The sequence below is a fragment of the Cnephaeus nilssonii genome, assembly GCF_951640355.1.
Source record: "Cnephaeus nilssonii genome assembly, chromosome: 9".
NCBI classification, from domain to species: domain Eukaryota; kingdom Metazoa; phylum Chordata; class Mammalia; order Chiroptera; family Vespertilionidae; genus Cnephaeus; species Cnephaeus nilssonii.
The window spans coordinates 94,657,390-94,672,832 of NC_137080.1; the positions used below are offsets into that span (position 1 = coordinate 94,657,390).

The following is a 15,443-nucleotide window of genomic DNA, read 5'->3' on the forward strand; positions in this document are numbered from 1 at the left end:
CCAGCCTGATTGATGCCTAACTGCTCCCCTGCCAGCCTGTTTGTCCCCAACTTCCCTCCTCTGCTGGCCTGGTCACCCCTAACTGCCCTCCCCTGCAGGGTTGATTGCCTCCAACTGCCCTCCCTTGCAGGCCTGGTCCCTCTCAACTGCCCTCCCTTGCAGGCCTGGTGCCTCCCAACTGCCCTCCCCTGCTGGCCATCTTGTGGTGGCCATCTTGTGTCCACATGGGGGCAGGATCTTTGACCACATGGGGGCAGCCATGTTGTGTGTTGGAGTGATGGTCAATCTGCATATTACTCTTTTATTAGATAGGATAGAGGCCTGGTGCACGGGTGGGGGCCAGCTGGTTTGCCCTGAAGTGTGTCCTGGATCAGGGTGGGGGTGCCCTTGGGGCGTGGGGCGGCCTGAGTGAGGGGCCTGTGGTGGTTTGCAGGCCAGCCACGCCCCCTGGCAACCCAAGAGGAGGCCCTGGTATCTGGAATTTATTTACCTTCTACAATTGAAACTTTGTAGCCTGGAGCGGAGCCAAGCCTCCTACTCGCTCTGTGGCCGGCAGCCATTTCTTTTGGGGTTTGTGTTCCTTCTATAATTCAAACTTTGTAGCCTTAAGCGGAGGCCTGGACTGGCCAGGGTGTGTGGAAAGCTTTGCTTCTTCCAATGCCGGGGGAAACCCTTGCCTCCTGCTCTTTCCGGCTCCGTAGCTGCCGCCATTTCTGTTTGGATTTGTTTACCTTCTATAATTGAAACTTTGTAGTCTTGAGTGGAGGCTTAGGCCGGCAAGCTTGGCTTCCTCTGTTGCCTGGGAAACACAAGCCTCCTTCCCGCTCTCTGTGGCTGTAGCCATCTTGGTTGGGTTTATTTGCATATTTGCTCCTGATTGGCTTGTGGGCGTGGCTTGTGGATGTGGCTTGTGGGTGTAGCGGAGTTAGGGTCAATTTGCATATTACTCTTTTATTAGGTAGGATAACAAACACCAAGTAATTAGCTTACAGTTATTCATGAGGTCCTGAGGCCTCCCCCAGATACACAGCAGTCATAGTGTTCTGTATTGCATGTATATACTACATGCATGTAATGGAAGCACAGCCTCATTAAAGCAATTATGAGCAGAAGCAGCAAAATGAGTCTGTTCTTGCCTATTTTCTTTTCTTTTTAAAAAAATGTTTTCATTGGCCTGGATGACGTGGCTCAGTGGTTGAGTATCGACCTATGAACCAGGAGGTTGAGGTTCAATTCCTGGTCAGGGCATGTGCCCAGGTTGTGGGCTCGATCCTCAGTGTGGGGCATGCATAAGGTGACCAGATTTTAACATTGGTAAAGTGGGACACCATTGACCGGGGGTGGGGGGGTGGGGGGGTCTTTTTTCTTTTTTTAAATATATTTTATTGATTTTTTACAGAGAGGAAGAGAGAGGGATAGAGAGTTAGAAACATCGATGAGAGAGAAACATCGATCAGCTGCCTCTTGCACACCCCCTACTCGGGATGTGCCCACAACCAAGGTACATGCCCTTAACCGGAATCGAACCTGGGACCCTTGAGTCCGCAGGCTGACGCTCTATCCACTGAGCCAAACCGGTTTCGGCCGCGGGGGAGGGGGGGTTCTTGATTAAAAATTTGGTCTATATTGTAATCGCTTTTGGTATTTTTAATAAAAGGAAATTCACTTCTTAGATCATCGACGAATTTGCATCCTCTTTCCTTACTCATTATGTTAAAAATCTAAAAAAAATAATTTAAAATTATATTATAAATTATTATATACATATTACTTAAAAACACAGTAAGTAGGTACATAATTACATGAACATATTTTATTGTTAGTTTATAAATTAAATTAATTTGATTGTTATAGAGTAACTATATTTTAAAAATTATTTTAATCCTATATTTCTTTCTAAATAATAACAATACTAACTTGTATTATTTTTCCTCTGAATTTGCCATAACGTAAATCGTAAGTGTCACTTTCCAGGCCGGCACTAGGTTTTTTGCCGCCACTATAAAATATAAATAATACGAGTACTGTCTGCTAAATTCAAGAAAATTTATGTATTTATGAAATAAATAAATAAATTACTTACCTAAATTATCTGAATAGCTGATTTGTAATGACATCACTTGTTTAACTAGCTTACTAGCACGCAGTACGATGCGTATCGTCTGAGAGACAGTTACAAAATGTTTTCGTCGTTGCCAATCCCAAAAAATGCCACTGTTCACTAAGTCCAAACAATGGTGGTCGAATTCTAACGACTGATCAACAATGCGAACTTTGATAAGCAGTTCTCAATAATCAGTTCTCAACAATTATTTGTTATTATTAAAGTTTAACATTATAAAATTAACAAAAATAATATAAAACTCATATCCTGGCTAAATAGCCACATGGCCGCCCAAAACCGTATATTCCCTTCCCGTTCTCCCGCCGTTCCCTAACTTGTCGTGCATTCTTTCCAAAAATTGGGACTTCTTTAAAACGCCGCGGGACGCGGGACAAATTGTTAAAAATTGGGACTGTCCTGCCAAAAGGGGGACGTCTGGTCACCTTAGGCATGCAGGAGGCAGTCAATCAATGATTCTCTCTCATCATTGATGTTTCTATCTCATTCTCTCTCCATTCCTCTCTGAAATCAATTAAAATATGTTTTCATTGATTTTTAGGGAGAGAAGAAGGAAGAAGAATAGAGAGAAACATAGATGAGAGAGAATCATCAATTGGCTGCCTCCTGGGCATGTGCCCTGACTGGGGATTGAACTGGTTACCTCTTGGTTCATGGGTTGATGATCAACCACTAAGGCACACTGGCCAGGCTACCCATGTTTGTGCCAATTTCAATGTTGGCAGGATAAAATGATAATTTCAGTGGATTGAAAATTCACTGATGAATCCCTGGTCTGGCACCAGTGTTATCTGTACATGTTCAGATAAATCTTAACTGATTTTACACTCTCTCACCTTCTGCCCCACATCCTAATGCCACCAAGTACTTATATTTTGAGATTTCAGGTCTTTTTCATAATAATTATTCTAACATGTTTTCTCTTGAACTTGGGACCTCTATTTCTACTCTCAATCTAAGCTGACAGATTTTTTAAATCCAGCTAGCTGACCATGATTTCAGTCCCCAGGAAGGAGAACCTAAGAGTCAATCTCTAAGCTGAAAACGTGATCCCTTCCAGGCGATGGCGCAGGAGTGCCATATAAAGGGGGCACTGAGACTCCTGCTGACCCCAACCAGGCCCACTTACTTACATGTTGACTTCACGTTCTCATCAACCCAGGCCACCTCCGCAAGGTTCTCAGGGTATTTTCTACAAAGAGCATATATGGTAATAACGTCTGATTTCAGAACAAGGAAGTACTTCTTAATAGTAAGGGGATGGAGAAGAGTAGGCTGGGATATTTAGTACAGTTTCACACTGTGGGACTAAGGGAGATGCAGTAAAATGGCTAAAGAGGTAAAGGAGAAGATGAGTATATAGGTAGGGAGAGGTGTATCATATTTGATCATGAGTAGCAATTTGAGAAGATAAAGGACTCGAGACATGGGCAAACGTAATGTCTGTAGTATTACTGGTTTTCAGGCTTCCCTTTCTTTTCCTTCAAAAATATTACAAACTTTTGAAATAACATTTATTTTGTTGTCTCTTACTAGATTGCATGTTCTATAAGGGCAGGGACCATGGTCTGTTGTTTATCTTTCTATTCCTAGTGCTTGTGGAATTTGTATTTGTTGAATGAATGAATAAATGAATCAGTAAATGGATAAAACATAGGTGGCATAGATGACGTAGACATGAAGTTTATTATTTAACTAGAGGCCCGGTGCACAAAATTCGTGCACGGGGGGGTGCGGGGTGTGTCCCTCAGCCCAGCCTGCATACTCTCCAATCTGGGACCCCTCGAGGGATGTTCAACTGCCCGTTTAGCAGGATCCGGCCTAAACTGGCAGTCAGACATCCCTCTCATAATCCAGGACTGCTGGCTCCTAACCACTCGCCTGCCTGCCTGCCTGATTGCCCCTAACTGCTTCTGCCTGCGAGCCTGATCACCCCCTAACCACTCCTCTGCCAGCCTGATCGACGCCTAACTGCTCCCCTGCTGGCTTGATTGTCCCTAACTGCCCTCCCCTGTGGGCCTGGTCACCCCTAACTGCCCTCCCTTGCCAGCCTGGTTTCCCCAAACTGCCTTCCCCTGCAGGCCTGGTAATCCCTAACTGTCCTCCCCTGCAGGCCTAGTTGCCCCCAACTACCCTCCCCTGCTGGCCTTGTACCCCCTCCCCCCAACTATCCTCTCCTTCTGGCCTGATCCCCCTCAACTGCTCTCCCCTGCTGGCCTGGTCTCCCCCCCCCACACACTCAAATGCCCTCCCCTGCAGGCCTGGTCATCCCCAACTGCCCTCCCCTGCAGGCCTTGTCCCTTCCAACTGCCCTCCCCTGCAGGCCTGGTTGCCCCCAACTGTGCTCCCCTGCAGGCCTGGTCCCTTCCAACAGCCCTCCCCTGCTAGCCTGATCGCCCACAACTGCTCTCCCCTGCCGGCCATCTTGTGGCAGCCATCTTGTGTCCACATGGGGCCATCTTGTGTGTTGGAGTGATGGTCAATTTGCATATTTCTCTTTTATTAGATAGGATAGTATACAATTTAATGGGAGTTTGCCACAGAAAGGCATCTGGGCTGGGTTAGGCTAACAGCTGAGAGGGCTTTGTTGATGGGTGACATGTGAGAAGTGCTCCTGTCCTTAAGTTCTGTCCGTGTTCCCGCTGAGAATGGTAGGGAAGAGCCTGTTTGAGAACATTGCTTTGGAGGAAGGATGTGATGCTCACTGCTTCCTGCTCTGTTGGATGTAGAACTGTCTGTAATGTTCCTAATTAATAGTCTGTGTTGCTGTTCATGGAGCTGTGACCAGTGTTGATGGGCTCATGCCCCTGAGACTCAAACTGATGTATTTTCTCCACTGTCAGGAGCTGTGGGACCAACAGGAAATGGTCACTGCCCTGGTGTGAGTCCCTAGAGCTGATCCCAGGGTCACCGTCAAGGAGGAGGGACAAGAAGTCCAGGTTTTTCATCTTTATTTCAAAACATTGTGAATAAAGGCCTGTATAACCTAGCAATTTAAACATTTAAAGGGCTTCATTTTTATTAATTGTTAACAGAATAACTCCCATAAAATGATTGCTGTTAGCTTTTGAGACTGAAAAGTTAACAGTTTATTCAGCTAATCAAGTGGCCCAGCTCAGGTTCTCATCATGGGCTCAGGATCCAGGGATCTTTCCTGCTGGTTCAGGGAGAACCCTCCCTGTGGGGAGACTTGCCTGTGCCCCCACATCTCACTCCATCTTTTCCTCTCTGTTACCCTCCCCTCCCAGTGGAGCCTACAGTGACCATCTCCCCAGCCAAGACAGAGGCCCTGAACCACCACAACATGCTGGTCTGCTCGGTGACGGATTTCTATCCAGCCCACATCCAAGTCCGGTGGTTCCGGAACGACCAGGAGGAGACAGCCGGCGTCGTGTCCACCCCCCTGATCAGGAACGGGGACTGGACCTACCAGGTCCTGGTGATGCTGGAAATGACCCCCCAGCGAGGAGACGTCTACACCTGCCACGTGGAGCACCCCAGCCTCCAGAGCCCCATCACAGTGGAGTGGCGTAAGGGGCAGTTTCTTCCCTGTACCCTGGGCCCCACAGACAGAGGGCAAACAGCGGCCCCTGGCTGTCCCATTGCATCCCTACCCCTGATGTCACTGCTGAGTGGACAACACAGGACGCTAGTGCCCTCTGGTGCTGTGGCAGGGGCATCAGATCTCACTGTGTTTTCAGACACTTAGGGAAGTCACTCTATACTGTGCCCAGTACCCAGCCTGGGAGCTCTGGAGGGCTGACTGTGGCAGCTGGTGACGGGGCTTGGGGTCCAAGGTTAGAATGTGTATGAAGGAGCAGGATCCATTTCCTCCCTGTCACCACCCATGGTGTCCAAGGGTTTACTGGCTGGTCCTGTCCCAGGGGTGGAGGCTCCCAAAGGGCCTCTGTGGGTTTGGGGACAGAAGCTGACACCCAGGCTCTGCTCCCCAGGGGCGCAGTCTGGATCCGCCCAGAGCAAGATGCTGAGTGGCGTCGGGGGCTTCGTGCTGGGGCTGCTCTTCCTGGGGCTGGGCCTTGTCATCCGTCACAGGAAACAGAAGGGTGAGCACCTGGGAAACGGGAAGATGGGCTGTGCCTGGGACCCTCTGTTGAGGGGCCTCTGCTTCTAGGTGCAACTCACCTCCTGACCTTGAAGGCAGGCGGCCAGGCTGGTGGTGGGAGGAGACAGACAGCCAGGCTGGTGGTGGGAGGAGACAGACAGCTGGGCTGGTGGTGGGAGGAGACAGACAGCTGGGCTGGTGGTGGGAGGAGACAGACAGCTGGGCTGGTGGTGGGAGGAGACAGACAGCTGGGTGAGGCTTTGGACTCAATTTTACTAGTTAAAAGGCAGCCCTGCCACAGGCTTGACTGTCATGAGTGGCCTGGGGCTGAGAGCTCATCACTGTCTCGCTGGCCCTTTTCCAGAAGCTGCTTCTTTTTTTTTTTTTTTTTTTTAAATTTCTTTATTGATTAAGGTGTCACATATTTGCAGAAGCTGCTTCTTTAAGAAGGTCAGCGCATTGGCTTCCCTTCCTCCTAGTGACAGGTCCACTCATTTGGGGGATCATTGCTTAGGAGTAAGGCCTTGTGGCTGATGGGTAGGGAGGACATAGATTTCCAATTAAGTTGCTTATCTCATTTCCTGTGGGTGGGAGAGGGACTGGCTGTGTAATGAGACCTGTCTCTGGGTAAAGTCCTTTTGTAGGGTCTCATGGGCCTCTGCCTCAAGTACTGTCTCTGCTCTGATTTAATGGGTGGTGGTGGTGTGAAAACAGGAAAAAGAGGGGGGGCCGTGCAAGGTGAGTCACAAAGGTTGTGGTTCATGGCCTATTCCCTGCCAGGGGATCAAGGATTCAGGGAGGAGCTCACCCAGTTTCTGAAGGAATCTCTGGGCTTGTTATCCAGAACCCGGGCTTAACTTTGGTGGGTCTTTCTGTGAAATGTGGAGCCAGAGCCACGTCTTGGGTGGTAGACATGGGGATGATGCCCACTTTGTGCCACTTCCCGCCTATGGGCCTTTATAAGTGACTATTAGTGGTGGAAGGAAGGTTAGTTATCATCTAATTTACTAAAAAGAGTGAGGTCTTTCTTCATATTCCCCAGAAGGATAACATCTGCCCACTCACCTCTCACACATCTGCATGGAGCTGAAGTGCTTTGTCCTCTTTAGATGATTTCACCTTTGCACAGATATTGAAGGAGGTGATGATGATATTCCCTGGACCTCATCTTTAACTGATGGTTCAGAGAACCCAAGAGGAGGGGACAGGGCGTATCCCCCAGGGTGCCGAGTGCTGATCACTCTCTCTTTTACAGGCTCCTGCACTGACTCCTGAAGGTATGTCATTGTGCTTGGTTTTCTCTCCTCTGAAATGGGTGTCGATCTTTGCCTAGAGTTCCAGTTGCCTATAAATCTGTCCATCTCTGAGATCAAGCCCCACAGTCACTATGACAGTCCTCAGGTCACCTCATGTGACCCTCACCCTAAGGATGCTGCCTCCTGCACTGACTTTAGAGTCTCTTCCTATTCCTGCCAAAGTGTTTTTCTATTTCCATTCTCTCCCCACAGACTGTTCAAGAAAAGCATATTGAACTCAATTACCTACCTACAGAGCTTTTTAAATCATAATTAAACATATTGTGAGTTATCTGTATCCTGAACCTCCTTAAATGAGCAGAGGTAGGAAACTACTCCAAAATGAAAGCAACATATTTTGAGTTGACCCAGCCAGCCTGGGACCAGACGGAGGGGTTTTGCCTTGAAAAGAGACTAGAAGCATCTTGTGGTGCCATATAAGGGTGGGAAGAGGGGACAGAAAATAATTTCAATCATAACATCCTTCATGATTCTTTAGTATTGATGTTGAGTGCAGTGGCCTTAGGACCGCTGCCTCTCTTCCAGTTTGGGGAGAATTCTGTAAGTAAGCATGTGGAATTGTTGCGTTCTGATAGTGACCTCTGGTCACTGATGTTTCAAATACACCCTGGCAAGTCACATTGGCCAAGGTCAGTTTTTATTTTTGAGGAAGTATAATAAGCAATAAAAGTACCATTTTTTGGTTTTAAATGATAGGAATCAAACACAAATTTACTTTGTTCATGTTACCTGGGGTCAAGTTGACTTCAGAAGAGACAAGATCCCTCAGGAGTTCAAACAGGACACTGGGAGTTTGATTGCTCACTATGATGTACGCTGACCACCAGGGGATGATGTGGAATGAAAGAAGGCCCTGGCCAGCAGCTGGAAGGCTCTGATTGACCCTGATCGCTGGCCAGGTGTAAGAACCCTACCTATGCATGAATTTTGTGCACCGGGCCTCAAGTTTAAAAATAAATGGCACCATGGACCTGGCGCCGACAAATTAACACTCGGCTTCTTTCAAGTGGGACACAGGCCCCACCACCACCCTGGAGTGACACTCCACTAAATCGCAGCCAACACTGCCAAGACCCCATGGTGCAAAATGTGGCCTGTGGCCCAGCCCAGCCCAGCCCGGAAACAGTCACTGTGGGTGCCAGGTAATGACATCACATAGCTACACCTGGCTTCCTCTCCCTAGCAACTAGCCTCCTTGCAGTTTCTTCAGCCCAGGGACCCATTTGCTTTATAGCCAGGTGCAAACATTTTACAGTTCAGTCAAATGTTTGTGAAGCATTTTCCCCATGCCTCATTTCATTTAATCCTCACAGAAATCCTGGAGTAGGTAGATAGGAGACTAGGTAGAATCCTATTTTCTTTTCATTAGCCAGAAAATGGAGATTTAGAAAGTTTAGAAACTTGACCTGACTGAAAAGAGTAAGAAATGGTGAACCTTGAAAATCACTTCAGGTTTTCTCACTGCACAGAATATAGTCAAACACTGCTACGGTTAAATATCTTACCCTTTGTTCTCCCTGCGTGATCTACAATAATAATCTGCTTTGTGTTGATGTTTACTGCTGCATTGCTGACAATTACCTGAAAGAGAAGTTGGGGTGCTTCACTGGGCTGGAAAAGTTTAGCTAAATCAGAAAGCAGGTCTAGTTAAGCAAGTTTATTCTATACATATAAAAGGCTAAGTTGACTTCTGCATGCGCGATACATATAAAGCTCTCGCTGGTGTCAACTGCATGAGTGTGTTTCAATCTGTCATTGTTGATCGAGAATTTGGTTGACACTTCTATTATAGAGAAAGGGTGAATAGCGATTTTAAAATATATCTTCTAATTAATTTCCTTTAAGTGTGCACAAATCTGTGCACCAGGACACTATTTAATAAATAAAAAGTTGTTCTATATGAGAACAGCAGGACACTTGGAAAGTAAATCTGATTAAAAAACTTTCAGGTTTGGAGTTTCAGCTGAATCATGAAGCCATCTGCACATGACTGAATCCACTATAGTGCTTTAGTCTGAGTTGTAAGATGTGTTTCCATTTCCTTGCATCCACACATTCCATAAGCATGAAATTGGTGAAATAAAAAGGGGGGAGAATGGAAAAGGGAGAGAATACACAAGGATGTTTGTCTTCATTTAAGTCATTTAAGAAGTTGGACCTAATCTTGGAGTCATAAGAAATTTACTTCAGAAATTAGTCTTTCTTTATATTTTATTGAGGTACAGCTGAAAAATAAAAATTGTATAAATTTAGCATGGAACTCTCAAGATCCATCTATGTTGTGGCAAATGGCAATATTTCATCATTTTTTATGGCTGAGTAGTATTCCATAGTACGTATGTACCGCCTCTTCTTTATCCAATCATCCATTGAAAGGCACTTGGTTTTTCCACCTCTTGGCCATTGTGAATGATGCTGCAATGAGGTTTACAACATGAGACTTCATTCTGAAAACCAATGTTTCACCATAACATTAAATAGTAAATAGAGAATCCTACCTAATAAAAGAGTCATATGCAAATTGACCACACTTTCGCTACGCCCAAGCCATGGCCACCAGCCAATCAGGGCGAGTATGCAAATTAACCCAACCAAGATGGTGGTTAATTTGCATATCAAGGCAGCATAGAAAGAAGCCAAGCACTGCAGAAGGGAGCGAAGCTGCGGAGAATCAAGCAAGCAGGGCAGGGGAGAAGGAAGAGAAGCAGGCGGGGCGGGGAGAAGGAGGAGAAGCAGGGAGGGTTGGGGAGAAGGAAGAGAAGCAGGGAGGGCGGGGGAGAGCGCAGCAGGAAACCCTATTGCAGGAATCTTCCTGCAACGGGCTACTAGTATATGATAAGAAGGGAAGGCAGTTGCTGAATGTCAAGTATAGGGAAAAGAGGTTTTGTTTTTACTTACAAAATTATTTTCCAACATACACAAAAGTAGAGAGAATAGTATAAGGAACCGTCATGTACTCATCACCCATCTTCAACAAAATGGAGACGATAGTTTACTTTTTTTAAAAAGAAAAGTCCTCACCTGAGGATGTTTTTCATTGATTCTAGAGAGAGAGGAAGGAAGAAGGAGCAAGTGAGAGAGAAAAAATGATCAGTTGCCTCATGCACATGCCCCCACTGAGATCGAACCAGTAATTTGGGTATGTGCCCTGACAGAAATCAAACCCGTGACCCTTTGGTACCTGGGAGGATGCTCTAAACCCCAAGCAACAATGGCCAGGGCAAGATAGGTTACTCTTTAGTATAAATTCTATCTCTGAAAAGTTTTTATACTGTCTTAAAACAGAAAATCTAAGAAATTTTTAGCCTATGGTACAAAGTGAATAGAGTCTTCTAGATCTAAGCTCCTTTAGTTGGCTTAGGATTCTTTCAGAGGAAAAAGGAGAAATACCCCAAAAAGTGGTGTATAGAGTCCGAAGGACTTTAGGGCTTTAAATTAGGCAAATGCCTCATGTGGCCTGTGCTTGCAAAGGTGACTGGGGTGAGAGTTGTAGTAACCCTGTAGCTGGTTGAAGGATCAGAGGAAGAAAAGCAAAAGGGGAGAGGGGACTGTGGGGAACAGGTGGAAGAAAAGGAACTGGAAGGAGAGGAAGAGGGAGAGAAGAGAGAGAGGAAAGAGGAGAGAGAGAGAGAGAGAGAGAGAGAGAGAGAGAGAGAGAGAGAGAGAGAGAGAGAGGAGAAAGGGAGAACAAATTATATGTGATGTAAAATGATAGGAAGTATTTAACAAAGGGCATGAACTTTAGAATTTAGTCCCAGGTCTGTCACTTATTATTGCTGTGTCTGTGATTGTATCTCTGAATCTCTCTAAGCCTCAGATTCATCATCTGCAAAATAGTGCTAATAATACTTACCTGGAAGGAATATTGTCAATATCAGTTTAATGAAATATAGTAGTCCTCCTTGTCCACAGTTCAGCTTTCTGTGACTGCAGCCACCGATGGTGGACTGCAGTCCAAAAATATCAAATGGAAAATTCCAGAAATAAACAATTCATAAATTTTAAATTGCATGCCATTCTAAGTAGTATGATAAGCTCTCACAATGTGTGCCCCTCAGAGAAGGGTGGACTGCTGTAATGTGTGTAAAAAATAATTCTTGTAGGACAATCAGAAAAATTGAATACTTACTGTACTAAGGAATTATTTATCTAATTTTAGGTGTGGGATGATGTTATGTTTCTAAAAAGTCATTATATTTTAGATTTCATAATTAAATATTTAAGTAAAAGGCAAAAAGTTTATGCGATCTGAAGAGCAACCAGAGTATCTTCTAAATATCCAGTGTGCATGTAAGATTAAGTGAATAGGTTTACAAAATTTCCCATGAATTGACCATTGTTAAAGCTGGACTGTTGATAAATGGATCTATTCTCACTACTACTGTATGTAGTTGAAATTTTCCATAATGCTAGATTGCAGTTTGTTTGTTTTTAAGTGTTTCAGGAAAGATGAAAATAGGCACAGAAGCATTCAACTTGAAGTTATGATAGTTTTTAAAGTTCTCTCTCTCTCTCAAATATTTTTATTGATTTCAGAAAGGAGGGTAGAGGGAGAGAGAGATAGAAACATCAATGATGAGAGAGAATCATTGATTGGCTGCCTCCTGCATGCCCCCTACTGGAGATCGAGTCCACAACCCAGGCATGTGCTCTTGACTAGAATCTAACCAGAGACCTTTCAGTCCGCAGGCCGACGTTCTATTCACTGAGCCAAACCAGCTAGGGCAACACTAGCCACATTTTAAGTGCTCACCTAGTCACATGTAGCTAGTGGCTACCACACTGGACAGAGTGTGGCTAGTGGTTACTACACTGGACAGAGCTCTCTCTTAAAATCATACTTAGAAAACCCAGAGTATCCAAATACCACTCTGGGCTATAGAACTCTCTCAGAAATGTAACCCTAAATATTATATATACAAAAAGAAATGATAGCAAAAGACAGCAATGTTCCCTTTATTATTGACTGTATTAAGACCCAAATTTAATTAATATATTTGCTAATTTAAAAAAATGCAAAAATGGTCATTGAGCCCTGGCCGGTGTGGCTAAGTGGTTGGAGTGTCAGCCTGTGAACTGAAGGGTCTTTGGTTCGATTCCCAATCAAGGGCAAGTATCTCGCTTGCAGGTTTGATTCCCTACCTGGTTGGGGGCATGCGAGAGGCAGCTAATCGATGTGTCTCTTTTGCACCCATGTTTCTCTCTCTCTCTCTCTCTCTCTCTCTCTCTCTCTATCTCTATCTCTATCTCTCTCTCTCTCTCCCTCCCTCCCTCCCTACCTCCCTTCCACTCTCTCTAAATAATCAACAGAAAAAGTATCCTAAGGTGAGGATTAACAACAACAAAATGGTCATTGAGTACAAGTGTGTGATACATATCAACTAATTGCTGAGTGTATTAAAATAATGTGAAAACAGATATTTTTATTGTCTTAAAAAATACATACATGGGAAATAATTCCACAAACATACTAGTAATTACAAACTCTGAATACTGTATGAAGGAAAAGGACAAGGTAACATGAGAGAGGAACCAGGGACCAGGTATAGTTTGGTAAAATTTAGAGAAGAGTTGGAGAAATGTATCTTCCAATGAAATAAAATGGTACATAGTATGTGAAAGACAAGGTTAAAGGGAGCAGAGGAAATTTTGAAAAAATCTTGCCATATGAAAGAGAAGATGAGAATAAAATACAATGAAAATCATCACAAATTTAGTAGAAAAAGTTCATGTAAGAGCAAACCAGTTATTAAAGTTTTTCTAATTAGAATTCTTAGAAATGAAAAAAAATTGCATCCATAGAAGTAATAAGGGGCTAAAAATTGAAAAGTTTAATAGAAAGTTTAGAAAATTAAATAAAGAAAATCTCCCTGAGATTAAAAAAAGACCAAAAAAAAAAAAAAAGATAATGTATTGTAGAAATAAGAAGACATAGAGAATAGACCAAGGAAGTCCAACATCAAGTTAATAGAGCTAGAGAGAAAACAAATGAAGGATGAAAATTACTACCACAATAATAAGTAAAAATTTCTATCTATAAAGGATCTAATTCTTTAGATAAAACAGTACTGTCAAATATTTAGCAAAATTAATTTTAAAAGACTCTTCTTAAGTACATCATTTAAAAAAGATTAGAACCTCAGGGGCAGATTATAATATATCCCAGTGAGGGAAAAATAAATCAGACTGAACAGAGTAAAAAGTCAGCCTTTTAGATACTTCTATCATTAAGAAAATGAGAAAAAGGATAATTATTGTCTATTAATAAATGTACACCTTTTCAAAATCACAGTCATGAAGGCAATGAAAATACTGAGAGACAGGAAAATATATTAAGTTACTGACCACAAAAAATAAATAAAAATAATAAAAGAAAGTAAAATAAAATTTAATGACCACACCTAGTTTTATTGGAAATTGATTAAGAGTATGACTTAGTAAAGTGAGGTTGTTATTCAAAAACGAGAAAGGCAAGGATGCAAGAAACAGTGGGTTCAACCCCGATGTCACGGAAAAGAGCAAGCCTAAAATACGTGACTACACAAGTGATATTTGTAAAGTGATGAACAACTTTTTCAACTTTTAGAATTAAGCTGTGAGCAAAGCCAGAAGACAATTATTGTTACAACAGAATGTCAATATTTTCAGCTTTGACAATGTATATTTTTTAAAAGTGCAGATACCTCAATTTTGCAAGAGGGAGGAGAAAGAAGGGGTAGCAATGCCAATACCTTCATGTTTCAAGAAGGGGGATAAGAGACCATACATATATACAATACATATTGGCCATACATATATACAAAAATATATTTAAATTGCAAAAGGAAACTGAAAGAATTATGTAAGATGACTCATGAATTAAAGCAGCATTTTATTATTTTTTTATTTTTTAAATTCTTTATTGTTTGAAGTATTACATATGTCTCCTTCCCCCACCCCCCGCCCCATTAACCTCTTTCTGGCCGTTCCCCCCCCACCCCAGCATATGCCCTTGCCCCGCCCCTAGTTTCTGTGTCCATTGGTTATGCTTATATGCATGCATACAAGTCCTTTGGTTGATCTCTTTTCACCACTCTCCACTTGCCTGCCTTCCCTCTGAAGTTTGACCATCTGTTCGATGCTTCTCTGTCTCTGGATCTATTTTGTTCATCAGTTTATGTTGTTCATTATATTCCACAAGTGAGTGAGATCATGTGATATTTATCTTTCTCCAACTGGTTTATTTCGCTTAGCATAATGTTCTCCATGTCCATGCATGCTGTTGTGAATGGTAAGAGTTCTTTCTTTTTTCCAGCAGCGCAGCGCAGTATTCCATTGTGTAGATGTACTTCTGTTCTTTAATCCACTCATCTGCTGATGGGCACTTACTAGTAGGTTGTTTCCAAATCTTAGCTATTGTAAATTGTGCTGCTATGAACATAGGGGTGCATCTAACCTTTCTGATTGGTGTTTCTGATTTCTTGGAATATATTCCTAGAAGTGGGATTACTGGGTCAAATGGGAATTCCATTGTTCATCTTTTGAGGCAACTCCATACTGTTCTCCACAGTGGCTGCACCAGTCTGCATTTTCACCAGAAGTGCACGAGGGTTCCTTTTTCTCCACATCCTCGCCAGCACTTTTCCTGTGTTGACTTGTTGATGGTAGCCATTTTGACAGGTGTGAGATGATACCTCATTGTTGTTTTGATTTTCATCTCTTGGATGATTAGTGACTTTGAGCATGTTTTCATATATCACTTGGCCTTCTGTATGTCCACTTTTGAAAAGTGTCTATTTAGATCAAGCATGTCAAACTCATGTCCAGCAGGCCGAGAATTTGACATGCTTGATTTGTTCCTTTGCCCACTTTTTTGATTGGATTGTTTATCTTCCTTTTGTCAAGATGTATGAGTTCCCTATAAATTTTGGAGATTAGGCAAATATGTTCTCCCATGCAGTGG

At 43.4% G+C, this 15,443-nt stretch overlaps 1 protein-coding gene across 2 annotated transcripts in view; it reads left to right on the plus strand.

Moving 5' to 3' along the window:
• Nucleotides 1-15,443, plus strand: part of LOC307105296 (HLA class II histocompatibility antigen, DQ beta 1 chain-like) — a 98,069-nt gene that overhangs the window by 13,051 nt on the left and 69,575 nt on the right. The window contains exons 3-5 of one of the 2 annotated variants that reach the window (XM_079781018.1): nt 5,371-5,652; nt 6,076-6,186; nt 7,441-7,462. In XM_079781018.1, coding sequence (XP_079637144.1) covers nt 5,371-5,652; nt 6,076-6,186; nt 7,441-7,460 — 413 coding nt within the window. In that variant the 3' untranslated portion in view covers nt 7,461-7,462. Of the gene's footprint in view, nt 1-5,370; nt 5,857-6,075; nt 6,187-7,440; nt 7,463-15,443 lie in introns of those variants that run through there. The other variant, XM_079781017.1, reaches the window with a different exon arrangement.